At 42.5% G+C, this 22,076-nt stretch overlaps 1 protein-coding gene across 1 annotated transcript in view; it reads left to right on the top strand.

Annotated features, from left to right (window-relative positions):
- Positions 1-22,076, top strand: part of PYGB (glycogen phosphorylase B) — a 152,311-nt gene that overhangs the window by 20,862 nt on the left and 109,373 nt on the right. The window contains exons 2-4 of the mRNA XM_033938126.1: positions 2,388-2,489; positions 12,446-12,524; positions 16,844-16,947. Of these exons, the coding sequence (XP_033794017.1) occupies positions 2,388-2,489; positions 12,446-12,524; positions 16,844-16,947 (285 nt within the window). The remainder of the gene's footprint in view (positions 1-2,387; positions 2,490-12,445; positions 12,525-16,843; positions 16,948-22,076) is intronic.

Genomic DNA, 22,076 nt, shown 5'->3' with positions numbered 1-22,076 from the left:
CTGCCCAAACCCTAAGGAACAAATAACTACAATATATTAAAAAGAAATACACTATGCTCATAAAAATTACAAAATTATGTGTTCTTGAAATGTGCAAAATTGTATGCCTATGAAAAGTGCCGGTGCCAGCACCAATACAGAAATTCCTATCTAAAATAGCAGCAAAGTCTTACTCATTGAAATAAAGTGCAATAACTTGAATACCAATAGAATTTCCAACATTCCAATGCAATTGAAAACAATATATAAATGACACTCATGTAACCCAACTCTAGTGACTAATAAAACATCATTCCTGTGTCAATTTGCTGCACATATAACCAGGGGTTCAGACTGTTTATCAACCCCACACATTTACACATTTACACTCACAATATCACTCACACCACCATATCAACATTCATTTATAATCATTCATCACCACTCGACAGAGCTCCGTTTCGTATCTTCATCAGGAGCAGGATGCCAAATCATATAATCTAATGATCAGGTAGAGAAACCGACAACTGAAAATAACAGTAGGACGGTCCAAAGTTTCAGAATTCGAGAGAATTTTACTCGGAGCTAGCGTGTACAGATCAAACCACGCTGAATGTTGATATGGTGGTGTGAGTGATATTGTGAGTGTAAATGTGTGGGGTTGATAAACAGTCTGAACCCCTGGTTATATGTGCAGCAAATTGACACAGGAATGATGTTTTATTAGTCACTAGAGTTGGGTTACATGAGTGTCATTTATATATTGTTTTCAATTGCATTGGAATGTTGGAAATTCTATTGGTATTCAAGTTATTGCACTTTATTTCAATGAGTAAGACTTTGCTGCTATTTTAGATAGGAATTTCTGTATTGGTGCTGGCACCGGCACTTTTCATAGGCATACAATTTTGCACATTTCAGGAACACATAATTTTGTAATTTTTATGAGCATAGTGTATTTCTTTTTAATATATTGTAGTTATTTGTTCCTTAGGGTTTGGGCAGTTTTGCACATTTAGCATAATTTTGCACATTACAATCCTTCCAATGGATTAACCTTTGAGATTAATTTTTAGGTGTGATATATTATCTCATGAACTAAAAGTTTTAGTATTTATTAAATTTCAGGATTAAAATTCAGCTTGTGCAATATATCAATCACTATTCACACATTTTCCTCTAGTTTTTAGAATTGTTTATATTTATGATGTTGGTTTAGTCTGTGATGGGGTATTTGTTTGTTATGTCCTTATATTCCCCGTGTTCCTGAACCATAAGCCTGCATCTTTTTAAATTGTCACCAATAATTTTGTTTACAGAAAAAATGGTCTTAGATTTGATGATGTATGAGGCTATTCTCATTTAGACGCATGTCTGGTGCTTGTCACCTATGAGATTTAGCCTGAGCCAAAAAGTTTCCACGATTTAGGGTGGGCTCATACTGATATCTTTGACCTTAACTTCATTATTGCTCTTATACTCAGCAATGCTGCAGACTTCTGGCTCAGGCACAGGGGGGATTTAGCCAATTTTAGGAACATTTTGATTAATAGTTTATTGGCTATATCTTGTAGGGTTTTTGTTTTTTTCATAAATTAAGGCATCCAAATTCATTCCATTTTTGAGATGGTGAATACACATGTAGATTTTGATCCTACACAATTGTCACAAAAGCCGCACCCCCTTGACATCTGCAAGTAGTACAGTTGAACATGTGTAAATATCAACTTTCTAAAATTGGGTTTTCCACACATATCTTGGATATACTTGGAAATACCAGTAATTTACACACATAAGTTACAAATAGGGTTTCTAAAATAGCACCTTAACTTCCTACAACAATATTTCTAATATTATGTCTGAGATGCAGATTCCTGTCAAAAATGTATTCCATATTCTGTAATTGCGTTCAGCATCGGAGTAAAACAGCAGAAAACCGTTTGACAGATGAGGGCTCATAGTGCCAAATGCTGTTGAAAGAAATCACAAAAAAGGGGGAAACAAGTGAGATTACAAATGTATGTTAGTCAAGTTTCATTTCCAATGTCTTTTTGTATTTCATATTCTGGTTTTTTCTAAAGTGATCAATAATACATCTGACCCAATCTCTGGCCTTTCTATCTGAATTCTATCCTGTGAAAGAGGGGTCAGTCCCCCTGTATTGTAGATCAGGGCTTCCAAGATCTAGACTGAGGATTCCACATCCTGGTTTTCAAAATATCCACAATGAATATACATAAGAAAAATTTTAATGTGTATGTAAATTTATATCATACATATTCATTGTGGATATTCTAAAAACTGACTGACCGTGAGATTCCCAGAACAGATTTAGAAAGCCCTGCAGTGCAATAACTTGTGGTTTAGGGTTTTTTTGCCGTTTAAAATTTTTTTACTTTGTTTTATAGCGCATTTATTACCTGTCCCTGGAATTCTACATGGGCCGCACCCTGCAGAACACTATGGTCAATCTGGGTCTCCAGAATGCCTGTGATGAAGCCATTTATCAGGTATGATGCCCTGTTGCTGATCTCTAATGTTATATTTTATGTTTTTTAATTGGCTTGTAATGTTACTGCTTATATGAAGTTCCTGCAGTGACCTCATATCTAGAAATTTCACATGTCCAGTATCATTAGACATCAGGTTCCTATTGCCATGGTACCCCATTAGAAATCCAAAAAACCTAGCAGCATTTATTAAGGTCCTGTTTTACTAAGTCATGGTAGAGGTATCTACCGTGGCCCAAGGTGCTAAATTCTCCAACGCTTGTAGGAATTCTATGAGTGTCAGAGCAGCATCGGAGCATTTAGCGCTCCAGGCCGCGGTAGAAACCTCTACCGTGGCTTAGTAAAAGGGAGGTAAAAGAACCTTCAATATCTGTACTTTATTGTGGAAAATAACAGAAATCTAACACACTTTGCTAACAGCTAAACAGGTACACTTAGGCAAACAGTTTCATTGGGGCAAGTCGGTTTTCAAGCAAGCAAACCGAAGCACATCATTGGGAGACTTGGTTGGACCACATTTCCTGTTTCACGCTCTTGGTATTACCAATGAATGGTTGCCAAAGCCAGTGGACAGGTGGTCTGAAGATCCAAACTTCCGTACCGCTGAAAAGTTTGTCAACACAGTGAAGGTGGTTAACGACACAGCCAAGCGAGGTATTAAATTGATAACTGACTTTGCCTAATTGCAGGAGTTGAACAGCATCATAGGCTTTATCCTGACTATCTCAAGAAGTAATGCTTGAATGTTTGGATGACTATACCTTAGTGTACGTATTTAGCTATAAGCAAAGTATGTTAAATTTCTGTTATTTTCCACAATAAAGTGCAAATATGGAAAGTATGCTTAATAAAATACTGCTAGATTTTTTTTCAATGATACGGACACATTTTTTTTTACTGTGGTGAGGGTATTGACTAATGTAGCCATTGACTAACCAGTTAAGTACCACTGAATATGACCAATTATCCCCAAACAGGCGATTTACAGTGACTAGCCAGGAGCCATTTCTGGCTGGTTCTATCAATTTATCAACCCCCTTATTACTAATATTCATACCTGGGATTAACAAAAAAAATAACATATCTTAATGCAACCCTTTATTAATAATAGTGGGGTAGTTTCTAAATGATGGCCCTCTTTTACTAAGCCGCAGTAGAGGTTTCTACCGTGGTCCGGGGCGCTAAGTGCTCCGAAGCTGCTCTGATACTCAGGAATTCTATGAGCATCAGAGCAGTGTTGGAGCATTTACGGCCAAATTCTTAACCGGCGTCTAATGTTAGGCACCTATTTGAGAGGCGCCCATCTAGATAGACGCCTATCTAAATTGATTAACAAGCTCAATTAAGCTTTTTAATCAGCAATAATTGAAACTTAGGCGCCTCTAAAAATTTAGGCGGCCTTCAAAAAAATAGGCGCTATGCGCGTTAGGCACGGGCGTGGCTATGTGTTAGGCGCCTTGTTGCAGAATCGCTGCTCGTAAGCGTGCTTAGGTGCTCATATAGGCGCCTAAGTTTTAGTTGTGTCTAGAGCTGGCCTATTTATTGGGCGCCTCCAAAATAGGTGCCATTCTGCGTGATTCATTAAACAGCACCCAATTTTACTTGAATGGCGCTGAACAGTGCCTACTTCAGCGCCTAACTTTTGGGCGCTTCTTATAGAATTTGCTCTTTAGTGCTCCAGGCTGCAGTGGAAACCTCTACCGTGGCTTAGGAAAAGGTGGGGGGGGGGGTAAGAAAAATGGAGCTTTATGTAATCAGTGGCTTTGAGCGATCCAAGGATGGGCTTTAAACAAATTTAAAAATTATTTTCTGATGAAGCACAATCCAATTCATGGGAAAAACTTCAATTCACAGTTTTTCCAAATTTAGTTTTTTCTGGACAACTCTAGGATGACTCCCATGAGCTCTTGTAAATTAATTATAAAGAGTTCAAAATAAGGCTGTGTCCTATTGGAGTCATTTATTGAATATAGCTGTCCAATGTCTTAAAAAAATGTTTGCACTTAAGTGATCCTTTTGCCTCCTGTGCCTCCCAAACCATAAGTTGATGAACTTGATTCCTCCACTGCACAGCTACCCAAGATTGCAAATACATTTCTGTGCTATTAAGCACATCTTACAGATCAACAAAATATTACCTTCAGCATTCCCACTACATGCCTTTGGTATATCTGTATGAGTTATTTTGGAGTTCCTGTTATAATACATCCTAGAATAGATGACATATAACATGGGTTCTAAAATGCCAAAAATGCTTGATCTGCTGGCAAGTCCACAGAGAGTGAAACAAATTATTTTTCTTCCTCTGACACTTAATACATGGTGGGGATACAATTATGCAAACCAAAAACAAGGAAGCAGATCCCACGAGAAACTAACAATAGTAAAGGGAGTGGGGAAGGAACTGTACACATCAACCAGAGATAAAGTGTTTGAGATTTATAAAACAAATTAAATGTTAAAACCAAACTATGTTGCAGACCTGACCCGGTCCGTGTTTCGGCTCAAAAGCCTGCCTCAGGGGTTTCAATTGACATCCAGTGGATGGTACTCTTGTAGCATCAGAGACGTATGTGAGGAGGGGGATTCCCATGTTCATTGCATCTTTCAAAGTACTGTGAGGAGGGGGATTCCTGTGTTTCCTAAATCTGTCTCTGTGTACATTTAACCTAAGTGTAGAGATTCAGCAGGCAGGCCTCAGATGTCATGGCAACAGTGAAGCTAACATGCACACTTTGTGGACTCCTCCCACTGCCAAGAGCCGAGAACTCCTATTGGCTCTTTTGATATTTTTCAGCTTCATAAACAGTGTACAGTAGGAGTGTCCAACCTGCGGCCCCATGAAGTATTTTGTGTGGCCCCGGTCGAGGGCGATGCAGTGTTTTCCTCTGCTGCCCCCGGGTGTTTACTGTCTTGCCAGCTCCCTCCTCTGTCTTGCTGCAGTGTTTGTACGTTTGTGCGGCCCCAGAAACATTTTTTTTTGCCAATGCGGCCCAGTGAAGCCAAAAGGTTGGACACCCCTGGTTTACAAAGAGAGCACAGAAGGCAGTTGGTGTGAGAAGGGAAAGCAAGCAGTTGGGAGTAGGGAGAAACAGTTTGGCTCTCTCTGGTTAATAGTTTTGTAGGAGCTGGCAGAAAATTTCTCTAGGCAGCTGGCTACTTCTTTGCATATAGCTCAGGGGATCAGCATCCCGGAACCCTGAAAATACTGGTGAAAGGGGAATTTCTGTTTGCCCTCTTTACTCTCCTTTTACCTGATAGTGTCCTTCTGGCTTGCCTCCTGTGCATGTAACCAGCCATAAAGTACTACAGGAGGCCAGAGGCTACATATATGATGACAGAATTTGCGTCTCTTCCGCAGATTGTATAATGCAAAATATCCAATACGAAGGAGTTATAGCACGCCAACCTCTGTGACAGAGGTTGGCGTGCTATAACTCTTTAGTATCAGGTATCTTGAATTCTACAATCTGCAAGAGAGACGCAAATTTCGCCATTATACGTCTCTGATGTTAGAAGAGTACCATCCACTTGATGTCAATTGTAACCCCTGAGGCAGGCTTTTGAGCTGAAATAAGGACGTGTCGGGTCTGCAATATAGTTTGGTTTTAACGTTTAATTTGTTTTATAAATCTCAAACACTTTATCTCTGGTTGATGTGTACAGTTCCCTCCCCACTGTCTTTACTAATGGGGATAAAATTATTCCTGGCACAAACATTATGTTCCCTCTCTAATTGACAATTGGTCAGTTATTGAAGGGTTCCCCCCAATTTACTAATAGGTGAAAAAAGTACACTGCTACTCAACTTATATGGTAGTAGATTTCTGGGTGAGTGCAATAAAGAAAGAGTGAATAAGGGAAGTAATACGCCTTTTCCAGTTGGGTCATTAAAAAGCCAATATCTGATGTGTCCCAGTTTTTTATTTTAATAAAATATTGCTTGGATTATCACCCACATAGAATTAGCATGTGCTTACAAGAGGGTCAGCTGCTGGTGTGTTCCTGCAATTTCTTTTTTTCTTGTTTGCCTTTTATTTATGGCTTTATAGAAAAACCTTGCCAAATTTCCTATTTGATTTCTTGCTGAGTGCTCAGTTTTGTTTTGGGGAAAAGTTCCAGTTAGCCAATTACTCATATTAAGACATCCTTTCATTTCAGACCAACCCAGCTGGTGCATCTAATAGAGATAATGCAGAGATTCGGTCAAAGCATGACTCACTGCTGGCACAGAAGCCCTTATACAGTAATAGTAGTTCAGGAAGTATTTCAGGGTATTTCAATTTTGCTGACTCAGAGCTTAAAGTGAAAAATATGGATCTTACTATTGCTCCTGATAATGAATAACATAACATAAAACTATTTGTGAATTGTTTTAGTTCAAAGTGATGTACAAAAATAAAAAAATTGGCTGTTATCAGCGAAATTACATAATATTCAACTCAATCATAAAACATATTTAACATAAAAACAACTCAATCATTAACATATTTAACAATTCAGTTTTTAATAACCTTCAAAGTGCATATAAAAAATAGTATTAACAAGTAGTGGGTGAAATTCAGGGTTTCAAAGAGCTGCTCGGTAAGCAAGTTCCCTGCCAACATATCTTTTGTGTGAGCAACCTTTCATCGAAGCAAAAGCAAAGAAAGAAGGACTTCATGATATATGTTCCGAAAATGCAAACAAAAATGCATCAACTAAATATTTTGGCAGTAAGCCATTTAAAACTTTATAACAAATACAGCCATATTTAAAAAGTACTCGTAATAAGGTGTTATATGTTTGTATTTTAACAATTTAAAAATCAACCTAACTGCTGAATTTTGTATAATTCAAAGTCTTTGAAAACTTTTTGGAGAACCTGCTAAGTATATAATATTGCAATAATCTAAAATGCTAAGTACAAGAGATTGCACTAATAATTGAAAAGGAAAATCGTCAAAATACAACCTGATTTATTTAAGTTTCTATAGCACAGTAAAACCTTTCTTGACCACAAAATTTACTTGAGATGCCATGTTCTGTCAAGAGTACTACTAAAATTTTAATAGGCAATAGAAGGTATTCAAATCAATTTAAATTCAGTTGTCTTCTCCAATTTTAGTCAAGGAAGCTATGAAAAACTTATTAACCCCTCACCCCTTTTACTAAGCTGCAGTAGAAGTTTCTACCCTGGTCCTGAGAGCTCTGACACTTATAGAATTCCCATGAGCGTTGGAGCATTTAGGGGGAAATTCTAAAATCGGTGCCTAAACTTAGGCGGCGGTAGGTGGCCTGCTGGCATCTAAGTTAATTGAAAAACCCTATTAGAAACGGCAAAAAATGTCAAGGTTGAAACACCTTACCGATGCCTAATTAAAAAGCACCGGAATCATGACTAGATAGCTGCTTTAGGCCACGGAACGCCAAAGTAGGCTTGGCCAATGCTGGAAGTGGCGTTGGCAGGCTAAAGCAGCTACATAGTCATGATTCACGCCAAGAAATGTAGGCCCAGAAAACCTTGGCCTACATTTCAGTCACCTATTTTTGCCACAGGATCCTAAAGCTGATCGCCTTCTTAACTTTTTCTTTTCTTTCTTGCCTCTGTCCACTCAAATCTTGCCCCTTTTCTCACCCTTCTTTTTAAATTTTCAGCTATCTCTCAATTCTCCATCTCCTCTCAATCCCTAGCTCTCCCATTTACCATCTCACTCCTTTCCCAGCCTCCTATTTCCTTCTATCTGCTCCCCATTACTACATTTCTACCACTGTACTCACTGTTCTCTCACTTATCTTGTCATTTCCCTTTTGATCTCATCCACAAGGCTCACCACTTTTAGAATCCCCCTCTCTCTCTCCACTGTCCAGGCTATATTTCCCTGTCCCTTTCTCTCCATTTTCTAGCATCTTCTTATCCCAGCTCCCTTCCCTTCTGCTCCCCCCATGGATCCATCTCTCCTCCTCTCTCCCCATGGTCCAACATTTCACTCCTTCTCTTTTCTGTTGTTTTTCCCTCCTCTCATGATGCTGAACAATGAGACCGAGGAGAAAAAAAAAGAGATGCTGCATATCTCTCTCCCTTCCACCCCCAGGCCTAACATTTCTCCCTCCCTCCCTTCCATCCCCAGGCCCAACTTCTTTCCCTTTCTTATCCCAACTGCCCCCATCCCATATCTTGCCTGCCTCCCTCCCTCCTTTCCTCCCCCATCTCTTCCCAACAGTTCTCCCTTCAAATATCTATTTCCCTTTTCCTCTACCCCACCTCAGATCCAACTTCTTTCCCTTCAGACCATTGCCCACCATCTCTCTCTCTGTCCTCTGTTTCCAGCCCCATAAGCTCTCCCCCACGCCCAATCTAATAATAATAATAATGATGATAATCTGGCACGTCTTTTAATACCTTTCACCTTCATCCTTAAAAAAAAACCCAAAAAAACCCCCAGTTAGTCCAGGAGAATTCCATGGCCCAGCATGTTCTCCCCCTTCTCTCCTTGTAGATCCAATGTCGCCCTCACCTTCTGTCTTGCTGAAAAATCAGCCGACCTCTGCAACGATTCAGAAATGTTGCCCACGGTTCTCCTCCCTGCTTTCCGTCTGTTGCAGTCCACCCGGGCAGAAACAGGAAGTTGCATCATTGGAGCCAGACCATGGCAGATGGAAAGCAGGAAGGGGAGCCGCGGGCAGTGTTTCAGAATCACTGTCGAGGCCGGTGGATTTTTTAGCAGACAGAATGTGAGAGTGACATCGGACTGGTGTGGAGAAAAGGGAGAAGACATGCTGGGCCACAGGAGCCCTCCAGAGCCTTAGGGCCTAGGGCAGCTACATTGTTTGCCCACCCCTAACGCAGGTCCTGCTCCCTCCCAATGTGCACAGCAGCTCCTGACCAACACCCCCCTCCTGAACCAGCAGCAGTGGTAGCCAGGCCATTAGAAGCGGATGGACAAAGGGGACCCAATAGACATCGTATACTTAGACTACCAAAAAGCCTTTGACAAGGTACCCCATGAAGGCCTACATTGGAAACTGAAAAACCATGGGGTGGAAGGAGACGTACACAGATGGATCAAGAATTGGTTGGCAGGTAGGAAGCAGAGGGTAGGAGTGAAGGGCCACTACTTGGACTGGAGGAGGGTCACGAGTGGTGTTCCGCAGGGGTTGGTGCTTGGACCGCTGCTGTTCAATGTATTTATAAATGATCTGGAAACAGGGATGAAGTGTGAAGTAATAAAATTCACAGACGACATCAATCTATTTAATGGGGCGAGGACTAAAAAGGACTGCGAAGATTTACAAAGGGACCTGAACAAGCTAGGGGAGTGGGCGATGAGATGGCAGATGAAGCGTTCGACAGCGTCCCACACCGCAGGCTGCTGAACAAGATGAAATCGATGGGATTAGGAGAGACTCTAACTGCATGGGTTAAAGATTGGCTTCATGGCAGACTTCAGAGGGTGGTAGTTAACGGTACCCGCTCTAAAATGTCGGAGGTGACTAGCGGAGTGCCACAGGGTTCGGTCCTGGGCCCACTCCTCTTCAACATATTCATTGGGGATCTGACTCAAGGGCTTCAAGGCAAAGTAACCTTATTCGCTGATGACGCCAAACTATGCAATATAGTAAACGGCCATAATCTACAAGATGCTATGGAGCAAGACCTGCGTACTTTAGAAAGTTGGTCCTTGATGTGGCAGCTGGGCTTTAACGCCAAGAAATGTAAGGTCATGCATCTCGGTAACGGAAATCCTTGCAGAACTTACACCCTGAATGGAGAAACTTTAACCAGGACTACGGCAGAACGAGACTTAGGAGTAATCATCAGTGCTGACATGAAGGCAGCCACTCAAGTGGAGAAGGCTTCATCTAAAGCACGGCAGATGATAGGTTGTATCAAGAGAAGCTTCGTCAACAGGAAACCTGAAATCATGATGCCATTGTACAGAGCCATGGTGAGACCTCATCTGGAGTACTGTGTGCAATTCTGGAGGCCACATTACCGTAAGGATGTGCTCAGAATTGAATCGGTTCAGCGGATGGCCACCAGGATGGTCTCGGGGCTAAAGGGTCTCCCGTACGAGGAAAGACTGAGCAAATTGCAGCTCTACACTCTTGAAGAGCGCAGAGAGAGGGGAGACATGATTGAGACATTTAAGTACATCACGGGACGGGTCGAGGTGGAAGAGGATATCTTCCTTCTCAGGGGACCCTCGACCACAAGAGGACATCCGCTCAAACTCAGGGGAGGGAAGTTTCGTGGAGATGCAAGGAAGTACTTCTTCACGGAGAGAGTGATCGAGCATTGGAACAAGCTTCCAGTGCAGGTGGTCGAGGCACGCAGCATCCCAGACTTCAAGAACAAGTGGGATACCCATGTGGGATCCCTACGGGGTCATGCCAAGGGATAGGGTCACTAGGACTTGAATGAGCGGGTCAGTAGAGTGACAGTATAATTACAATTATACTTAAGGGGTCAGAAGACTTAAGGGGGTGGGTAAATAGTGTGGGCAGACTTGATGGGCTATATGGCCCTTATCTGCCGTCATCTTTCTATGTTTCTATGTTTCTATGATGAAGTTTAATGTAGAGAAATGTAAAGTCTTGCACATAGGAAACAGAAACCCGAGGTACAGCTACACGATGGGAGGGCTGTTACTGAGTGAGAGTATCCAAGAAAGGAACTTGGGGGTAATAGTGGACAAGACAATGAAGCTGTCGGCACAGTGCGCAGCGGCCGCTAAGAAAGCGAATAGAATGCTAGGTATAATCAAGAAGGGTATAACAACCAGAACGAAAGAAGTTATCCTGCCGTTATATCGGGCGATGGTGCGCCCGCATCTGAAGTACTGCGTCCAATATTGGTCGCCGTACCTAAAGAAGGACATGGCGATACTTGAGAAGGTTCAGAAGAGAGCGACACGCTTGATAAAAGGTATAGAAAACCTTTCATACGCTGGAAGATTGGAGAAACTGGGGCTCTTTTCCCTGGAGAAGCGGAGACTTAGAGGGGACATAATAGAGATTAACAAGATCATGAAGGGCATAGAGAAAGTGGAGAGGGACAGATTCATCAAACTTTCGAAAACTACAAGAACGAGAGGGCATTCGGAAAAATTAAAAGGGGACAGATTCAGAACCAATGCTAAGAAGTTCTTCTTCACACCTGGAATGCGCTTCCAGAGGGCGTGACAGGACAGAGTATGGTTTTGAGGTTCAAGAAGGGATTGGATGATTTCCTGAAGGAAAAGGGGATAGAAGGGTATAGATAGAGGATTACTATACAGGTCCTGGAACTGATGGGCCGCCGCGTGAGCGGATTGCTGGGCATGATGGACCTCTGGTCCGACCCAGCAGAGGCAGTACTTATGTTCTTATGCTGTGAACAGACTATTTGTGGCCTACTCTGCCAGGGCAGGTCTCTGCCGCATCATCAGTGATGCGGCAGAGGGAAGGCCCCAGCAGTGCAGGCTACAGCCCAATCACTGCTGCTGGATTAGGAGGCAGCTATCACGGAGAGGTATGTCAGTTCTGTCAACCCAGCCAGCAGAAAGGAAGGCCCAACATTGGCACTGCCAGAAGGGAAAGTTTGTAGACCATGACTCCAAGGCCGGGAGCACCCCCTCATGGTCTGCACCTGGGGTAGACCACTCCCCTCGGTAGCCAAAGTCAAAGAGCACCATGTAGTTAAAAAAAAAAAGCAAAAACTGCAGGTTTTCTTTTTTGGTTTTCATAATTTTTAAGGATAGCCAAAACCGTGACTGAACTTTTTTAATGTAAAGAAACCTTTCAATTGTTGCATGACAGATACCATTTTTAAAGGCAGGTTAGAGCTTTTACAACATAAATTATATGGCTGCCAGAATGTTTTCTTTTTCTTCAACTTTTGTTTTAGAAGAAGCCGATATACAGTAGAGTGTTTCTCCCAGGGCTGCTTGGGTGAGCCTGTATAAACCATGTTCTGTTTGCTTCACTCTTGACAGCTGGGACTTGACTTGGAGGAACTGGAAGAGATTGAAGAGGATGCTGGTCTTGGTAATGGAGGACTGGGACGTCTCGCTGGTATGATCTGTATTCAAGGGTTACATATCTTTCCAAGTTTTATCCCACCAGTTTCTGTTGATTTTCCTACTTTTGCTTGCACTAGCAAACAGCAGTGCAGTGGCATAGCCAGAAGGGAATTTTTGGGTGAGCTAACAGTTAAGTCTGGTGGGCATGCATTTCTTCTTCTCTTCCTCTACCCCTCGCTCCACTATGGAATTTAGAAATTACTTTAGCTAGCTTAAATCAACATGCTTTGAAAGCTGAAATCATGTTCAACCTGCCAACCCATGTTTAGAAAACCATGGTAGTCAGTGGCAGCACTCTAGGCCAGTGGTTCCCAAACCTGTCCTGGAGGACGACTAGACCAGTCGGGTTTTTGGGATAGCCCTAATGAATATGCTTAAGAGAGATTTGCTTATAATGGAGGTGACAGGCATGCATATCTGCTTCTTGCATATTCATTAGGGCTATCCCTTAAACCCGACTGGCCTGGTAGTTCTCCAGGACAGGGTTGGGATCCACTGCTCTAGGCCACCACAACTGGCACCCCATGCATGCTCAGTTCTCATGCTCAGAGTGCTACTGCTGACTGCCATGGCTTTATAATTGGGGTTAGGTAAGCTATGGATGTCTTCAGCTAGCGAGACTTGGATAGGGTTACCACAAAACCCCAGATACTACCCCACCTCACCCCATTCCGCCTCGACCCCACCCTGTTTCGCCTCTGGCCCTGCCCCATTCCACCTCGCCTTGTACTGCCTACAGCTATGCCCCAACGAGCTCCAGTCACAACTGGAGGGCCTGGAGCATGTGCAGATGTGTGTCTTGTTATCTGCGCATGCTCAGAAGCCCTCCAGATATGGCTGGAACTCATCAGGACTTTCCAAAACCTGGACAAACTCCGGGATTTGAAAAGTCCATTCTTAAAAAGAGGACATGCTGTGTTTTCCCGGATGTCTGGTAACCCTAGGTCCTTGCTGGTTACATGAATGATGCACTTTTTGAAAGTTAAAAACCAGACACCTGCCATTATCCTACCCTGCCTGCTCCAATTAAATAATTGCAATGAGGGCAGCAATGCAGGATTCAGTGCCTGCACACCGAAGGATTTTGATGGGAGCGGGGGATTCACAGTACCTCATCATACATTTGCTTCTTCCAAACAATAGTAAAATCAAACATATATTCTGCATCCACAGAATCACTTGGTCCCTCCCCCAACAACTGGATAGAACAGAGCTAGGATATTGCCCAATAAAACTTGACTTAAAACATATTTTTTATTTAACTCTCTAATATGAGGCATATTGTGAAATACAAAACTATACAAAAATTCACTCAGGACCTAAAGCAAATCTACCATTCCAGAATAACTTCTAAAATTCACATAACAAGGACCCTATCTAGGAAAAGGCAGCACTGTACATAAGCAATGGGCCCTAGAACATCAGTATTGCATTAAGTTTCTAACTAAGAATCTGAAGTAAACAAAATATCTGGTCTCAGTCATTCACATGGAACACACATAGACCCTCACCAAATACGAACTAACCCCCCCTATTACTAATCCGTGATAGCGGTTATTAGCGCAGGGAGCCGCGCTGACTGCTCTGCGCTGCTTCCGAAGCTCATAGAGTTCCTATGAGCGTTGGGAGCAGCACGGAGCATTCAGCGTGGCTCACTGCGCTAATAACCATTATTGTGGTTTAGTAAAAGGGGGGGGGGGGTAAGTGACCCATAAACTAAGTAGAAATACATAGACAAAAATTCAGCTGAAACCTCAAGAAACCATACCGTTGCATGTAGTACAGCACCGGTGTATAGTAGAGGGAGGGGGGAGGTGTTGCAACCAAGGCAATTGTTCTGTGCCCTGCGCAGAGAGGGCTCCTAGTCTGCTTGTATCTGAAAAATGCCTATTAATGGACTTATTTATGGGCTTTGGGGGTCTCCTCCCAAATTTCTGCCCTGGTTCCCTGGTCACGTCTAACACCAGCTCTCCATTCCAAAAACATATTCCGGTCACTAAATAGAAAATAACAATCTTCTTTTTACCTTTGTTATCTGGTCTATTGCTACTAGTCATTTATATGGTGCTACTAGATGTATGTAATGCTATACACATTTTATGCAGGTAATTTTCTGTCCCTAGTGGGCTCAGAATCTAAATTTTGTTTGTACCTGGGGCAATGGAGGGTTAGGTGATTTGTCAAGGGTTGCAGGGACCTGTGGTGGGAATTGAACCCAGATCCCTAGGATCTCAGTCTGCTGCACTAACCATTGGGCTACTCCTCCACTCCTTTTTCTAATCATGTTTACCCAGTTATAAGAATATAAGCATTGTCATACTGGGACAGTTTGAAGGTCCATCAAGTCTAGTATCCTGTTTCCAACAGTGGCTAAATCCAAGTCACAAGTACCTGGCAAGAACCCAAAAGAGTAAATCAGACATTGTGCTGCTTATCCTAAACAGTGGAATTTCCCAAATCCATCTTAATAATGGTCTTATAGACTTTTCTTTTAGGAAGTTATCCAATCTTTTTTAAAACCCTGCTAAGCTAACTGCTTTTACTTCATTCTCTGGCAATGAATTCTAGAGTTTAAGTACACAATGAGTGAAAAAAAATAGTTTCTCTGGTTTGTTTTAAATTTACTACTTATTAGCCTCATTGCATGCCTCAATCCTAGTATTTTTAGAAAGAGTATATAAACATATGATTCATGTCTACCCATTCCACTCAGTGTTTTATAGACTTCTATCATATCTCTCCTCAGCCATCTCTTCTCCAAGCTGAAGTATCCTAACCACTTTAGCCTTTCTTCATGGGGAAGTCGTCCCATCCCCTTTATCATTTTTGTCGCTCTTCTCTGTACCTGTTCTAATTCTGCTATATCATTATTGAGATAGGGTGACCAGAACTGAACACAGTATTCGAGGTGCAGTTGCATATCCTACAATTCTATGCAGATTACAAATTATTCAGGTACTCAAGCAGTTTCCCTAACTGTCCTGGTGGGCTCCCACTCCATCTAATGTACCTGGGACAATGGGAATTAAGTGACTTGCCCAGGGTCACAAGGAGCAGTGTGGGATTCGAACCCACAACCTCAGGGTGCCAAGGCTATAGCTCTAACCACTGCACCACACTCCCTCACTTTCTGGTTTCTGTTTTCCTCTGTCTTCTAACTTTTTCCCAGGATCTTCTGTCCATTTGACATTTCTTTTCTCTCCTTGTCCACCATACATCTTCCCTCTCTGTCCCTATCCTTCCCTTACCCTGGGTCCAGTATATCTCCCCCATTCCTTCCCTCATGTCTAGCATGCCTTCTCTATAATCCATTTCTTCAGCTCCCCCACCCAGCATTTCTCTTTATTTCCCTCACCTCCCTTGGTGCATCTTTTTACTGGGTCCTTAGTTCCCCCCCCCCCCCCAACTCTTTCCAAATATCTATGTCCCCAACAGCGACTCCTTTCCCTGTTGCCCAGCCAGCCCCTCATCTGCAGCTGCTACCAGGCCACCCAAAGACCTGCAGCAGTGATTCAAGACCAGAAGACAGTGTGGGATTTCCCAGCTGCCTGCACACTGATGATTCTACAGCATCTTGCCCCCACAGAATTAGGAAGTTGTGTTCTGTAAGAGGGACGCTACAGAGCAGTTAGCATGCTCGAAGCTGGTAGGTCCCTGCACTGATCTCTGGTGTAGAATCACCAATGCAGGTCTTTGGGTGATCCAATGTAATCCACAGTGATAGCAGAGGAGGTTGGGAGTAGAGAATGACACGGTGACAAAATTCATCACCGTTACCGTCCCTGCGGATAACCACGGTAAACAATCTTCATGTCATTCTTTAAGGAGAGAGGGAAGAATCAGAGTATGAATGGCCACAACCACTGACCCTCAAGCTTTGCTTTGATGAATGCTGGTGTAGAAGGACTGAGGCTGAAATGGACACTAAAAAATGACATGGGCTTATTTCCCACGGTTATCCGCGGGGACGGGGACGGTGATGAATTTTGTCACCGTGTCATTCTCTAGTTGGGAGCAATCACACCTTGAGTTTTCTGTTCTGCCTGCTGCCGGTATTGCTCTGAGGCTTGTTTGTGTTTTTTTGTGAGAGGCTGCAAGCAGATTTTTAAAAAAAAATTAAATTAGCTTTATTCCCTTAACAATCATATATACCAAAAAAGCAATACAAAGCACCAATCAGGAAACAAATTGAATATTTCTGCTGAGTATTCATTTTGGATATCCTGAAAACCAAACCTGTTTTACAGCCTTGAAAGTCCACAGCTGAGAAGCTGTGTTGTTTACCAGATACACTGTTGTCTTGTGTTTCAGCTTGCTTCCTTGATTCCATGGCAACTCTGGGTTTGGCATCGTATGGCTACGGAATCCGATATGAATTTGGCATTTTCAACCAAAAGATCCTTAATGGTTGGCAGGTACGTTATGTGCTTCAGAATTTATTACAATGCAGCAAAAGTTAGAAATGTAATACTGAAGTACACGGATCCAACTGAGAAGAGGAAAAATATAACAACCAAAGGCACCCCCTTTCTTACTATTAGGCTTGCTGAATCATGAGCTAAGGTGAAATGAATGCCCTGTCTAATCCCCTCAGGAGTTGTGCCAGGAGCAGCCTGGAAGGCAGAAATGTTCTTTCCTTTTCTATGGAGTGGCCCTCCCACTGAGTGACCTTTTTTTTTTTTTGCACATGACCTTAATTTTTCTGCTCTGCTTGTCAGCCTCTACTGACATGCAAATGAGACCTGCAATGAGTTTGTGCATCTGACCCCACTTTCCTCTGTAATCCCTATGGAGCATTTGTTACTGCTTTGCTTTCTTCTGCATACCTGCTCCAGAATTCTAGGGAAGACACCTCTAGAGCTTATAGAAAACCCCCAACTTATACAGGGCCTACTGCACACAAATAGAAATACCCCCACTGTTTAGCTTCTATTACTTCTTATAATTTCTATAGTTCAAGTTCATTCGGAATCTTGATATACCGCTAAAAAGGAGACCTATCAGAGGTTTACAGAACAAATCAATTATTTAGATTGATGGAAACTAGGAGGGGCAACAAAAGAAGTATAACCGGCCATACTAGAAGAAGGGGACGATGCTGTCTTGTTGCACTGCTGGTCTGGCAAGGGCTGAAGGCCATGGTAAATAGGCAGGCCTTAAGCTGAACTTTAAAAATTGGCAGCAAAGTTTCCGAACACAGCATCAATAGGGCAGGATTCCAGAGCCATCATACTAAATATCCTATTCCTATGAACATTGTGAAGAGAGGGTACCTGCAGGAGATCTTGGGAGGAGCAAAGAGTTCTCAGAGGGCAAAGGGGTGTCAGACATTGAGACAGATGCAAGGGTTGGGCATGAGATAGATTTGCATCTCAAGGAGGCAGTGCATGCAGATCCATCTCATGCATATTCATTGTGGATATCCTGAAAACCTGCCTGCCCGTGGCTCTCAAGGACCGGAATTGCCTACCCCTGGACTCAAAGAAGTATCTTACAAGAGACAATCCCTGCTCAACAGAACTTCCTTGTTATCTAGCTGCACTATTCTGAGCAAGCAGATATTACACAGTACAGTACAATTTATTATTTGTATACTGCAAATACCTATACAAGTTCATAGCGGTTTACAAAATAACAAGAATGGAGACATAGTCTAGAATTACATAATAAAAAATTATGAGAAATACAAAAGCTAATTAGTTACCTTTTAATACATATTCACTAAAAAGATAGATCCTCAAAAATGATCCTTGACCTCGACACAGGCTGTGTTTCACAAGGCTGCCTCAGGAAGCTGAGATGAAATTGTTCTTAAGAATACAATGATTATGCCATTTCAAAAATGGTTAGCCTACAAAAAATAGCTGTCAGCCATTCATCAAAAATGCTTAGAGTTTATAAAAATATTTCGTCTCGGCTAACTGAGGCAACCTTGTGAAACACGGCATGTCTCGAGGTCGAGGATCATTTTTTGTCACAAGATAAGTGCACTTTGAAAAATTCTTTATATATAACACTTTGGATTATATGGGAATAATTTGTGCTGTGATGAGAACATAAAAGAGAACCACTAGTCTCTTAAGGTTTCATGGTTGTTCTCCTGCAAATGTGTTGATCTATGAGCACATAATAAGCATTGAGATCATATAAAATATTTTTGTAAGCAGTTTTTTGAATCACATTATCTGTCAATTCATATTGGATGTTTGTCTGAAATTATAATGTCAACATGTCATCATAGTCTGTAGTTTCCCTGTGTGTATGTTGGAGGATTTAATTTTGCCAGACAGACGAATTAAGGTTCCCTGAATAGCTGAAGAAATGGGAACCTTGGCAGATACAGCTTGAAAAATAATTCATGAAAAGTTGGGCATGTACAAGCAGGGTTGGATTAAATGGTAGGCTCAGTAGGCATGTGCCTCGGGCTCAAAAACATCAGGGGGGGTGCCCTGCCAGTATGGTGCTATGGCCAGGGCCAGCGTTAGGGAAGGGCAAACAGGGCAGCTACCCTGGGCCCCACGGACCAGGCATCTCTTCCCCTTATCGGGCCATCTCCCTTCCTTCCCCTCACCTTCACGGCACTTTTCCAAACCAGTTTTCTCTCTGAGGGGCCCTGATGTACAGCCATTCTCACTAGTTGCACGTGCGTGGCTGCTCAGAAGCTTGTCCTCTGACGCGATCGGCAGAAACTGGAAGTTGCATCAGAGGAGAAGCTTTGGGGCAGCCGCGTGCAACTAGTGAGAACAGCTTCCCCTTCAGGGCCCGTCTGAGAGAGAGAGAGAATTTTGATTTTGAAAAGTGTCCGCGAAGGTGAGGGGAAGGGAGAGAGATGGCCCAATAAGGGGAAGATGTTGAGTGGCGCTTTAAGTTTATTGTGTGGAGAAAGAGGGGGACAGATGCTGAATGGAAGTGGGGGAGGGTGAGAGAGGGGGTCAGATGCTGAATGGAAGTGGGGGGATGAGAGAGGGGGACAGATGCTGGAAGGAAGTGGGGAGGAGAGAAAAAGGGCACTTGCTGGATTGGGGGAAGAAGATAGAGTTAGATACTGGAAGGGGTGAGAGAAAGAGGTGGCAAGCTGTAGGTAGACACAATGAAAGAGGGAAATTGAGGACTGAATAGTAAGAAAGAATTTAGACAGAGGCAGAAAATAAATTGAGAAGGAAGACCGAGGAATAAAAGGAGGAAGGGAGAGAAGAGAGATGCCAGAGCATGGGAGGGATGCCAAATCTGGAGGGAGGAAAAAAGGAGAGAGAGATGCTAAAATCTGCTGGAAGGGAGGGAGATATGGAAGGGAAGAAGACAGATGCACACCATGGGGGGGGAGCGGAGGAAGTAGATGGATGCTAGACCAATGGGGAGGAGGGAAAGATGGAAGGGAGAGGCAGACAGTTTCTGAAAGAGCCATATAAAGAGAGCAGATGCCATATGGAAGAGGCAGAGAGAGGGCAAACAGTGGATGGAAGGAAGAGAATGATAAGATGAGGAAAGCAGAAACCAACAAAAGGTAGAAAAAAAAATTATTTTTATTTATTTCTTTTTACTTTAGGATAAAGTATTATTGTAGCTGTGTTGATAAACATTTATAAATAGAAAACTGAAATAAGGTGATCACCGGACTTGATGGACCCAGGGTCTGATCCGGAGATGGCAATTCTTATGTTCTTATGATCCTTTTAATTGGACTAATTTTAATACATTTTTTTTACTAATTCAGAGACCAAAACTCCCTTCCTCAGGTCAGGACAGGGATACTGTAACAGCAGTATGGTTTGTTGACCTGAAGAAAGAGGTTTTAACCTCTGAAAGCTAACTGAGAAATGTGTTAGTCCAATAAAATGGCAGGCACTAAATTTTCTTCATGCCATGCCCCATTCCTCCTACCCAAATGCAAAATATAAATTGGTGGTCTTTCCAAATCCCTGCCAGCTGAAGAGCTTCCTCTAGAAGGAAAGGGAGGGGATTTGTTCAGAGATGTTTGGGGGTTCTATAGAAGAAAAGCTGTATTGGCACTAGTATGGTAATCTTTGCTGTTTATTTTGAATTTTAAAATAAAATAAATAAAGAAATCAAGTGGAAATAAAGAAGTAAATAAGAAAATAGGTAAATAAATGGGGATGGGGCAGGGGGCAGAGCAGGGAGGGGCCCAGTGTACTTGTGTGCCTAGGGGCCCTCGAAGAATTAATCCTGCCCTGTGTAGAAGGTTAGTGCAAGATGGGTTCCAAGAATGCTGATGCCATGTCTGAAGGCCACGAGGCTCCAATACTGTCAGGAGAACTTGGAGATGCTCCTTGAAAACCAAGTTAATTTTTTTTTATTGTTTGGTGACTGGAGATGAAACTTGGGTCTATCACAGAGATCCTGAGTCCAAAATGGAGTCAATGCAGTGGAAGCACAAATCATCCCCTTCCCCAGACAGAACAATCTGCAGGCAAAGTCATGGCAACTGTCTTCTGGGATGAAGAACTTTTGATTCTGGAGTTCATGCCACAGAAGACAACCATAACTGGGGAGAGTTACACCAACATAATGATTGCTTTGTGGGAGTCAATCAAGGAGAAAAGATGAGGAAAACTCACAGCGGGTGTGCTGCTTCTTCACGACAATGCACCGTTGCACATGTCACGACAATTACATGCGTCTATCTGAAAATGTGGGTATCAGCAGCTGAACCATCCACCCTACAGTCCTGTCCTGGTTCCCTTGGATTATTTCCTATTGGGAGTTTTAAAGAAATCTCTCCATGGACAGCAGTTTTCAAGTGATGAAGATGTCAAGGAAGCTGCGACATCCTGGTTTTAAGGTCAAACAGAATAATTATTTTCAAAAGGGTTAAAGTCATTGCAGGAAAAATGGATGGAGTGTATGGAGCTATCAGGGGACTATATTGAAAAATAAAACAAATTTTTTGAAAACTCTTTTCTTTCCTACTGAGGTAGATATCGAACTCCCCTCATATGTGACTAGTGTAAAGACCTGGAGTGTAATTTTGCTACAAACTAAGGGCTCCTTTTACTAAGCTGCAATAGTGGTTTTAGTGCGTGCTTAGCATGCGCTGAATTTCTGCGCCCGCAAGACCTTAATGCCAGCATTGAGCTGGTGTTAGTTCTAGCTGCGTAGCGCGCGCTAAAATCCTGCGTGCGCTAAAAACGCTATTGCAGCTTAGTAAAAGGAGCCCTAAATGTTACCGTTCTGTTTCATGGTACTGAATTAAATTTTTTTGTCAGTGTAGCTAAATTAAAGAGAAGCATTTGTTAATTATTGATGCCCACTGATAATGGTCAGAGATTATTATCTGGCAGTGCATTGCACCTGACCAAGGTTCTGACTGTGGACAGCAAAATTTTTCTGCTGCTGCCAGTGCCTGTGGCAGCACAACTGTCTTAAATCATGTTTTTCAATCACTGCTATCGCCAGCTCTCCAGACTTTCATGCCTAGCTAGAAAATCACTTATTCAAGGAACATCTTCACTGTCACTAATAAGCCCTCCTAAAGTGGTGACCTATTTCCATCCCTCCCCAGGCCTGATTTTATCATATCCATAGT

This window comes from Geotrypetes seraphini, chromosome 3 (assembly GCF_902459505.1).
Source record: "Geotrypetes seraphini chromosome 3, aGeoSer1.1, whole genome shotgun sequence".
Classification (NCBI taxonomy): Eukaryota; Metazoa; Chordata; class Amphibia; order Gymnophiona; family Dermophiidae; genus Geotrypetes; species Geotrypetes seraphini.
Note: the sequence above shows the minus strand (reverse complement) of the source record. Positions and strands in the feature narration are given on the sequence as shown.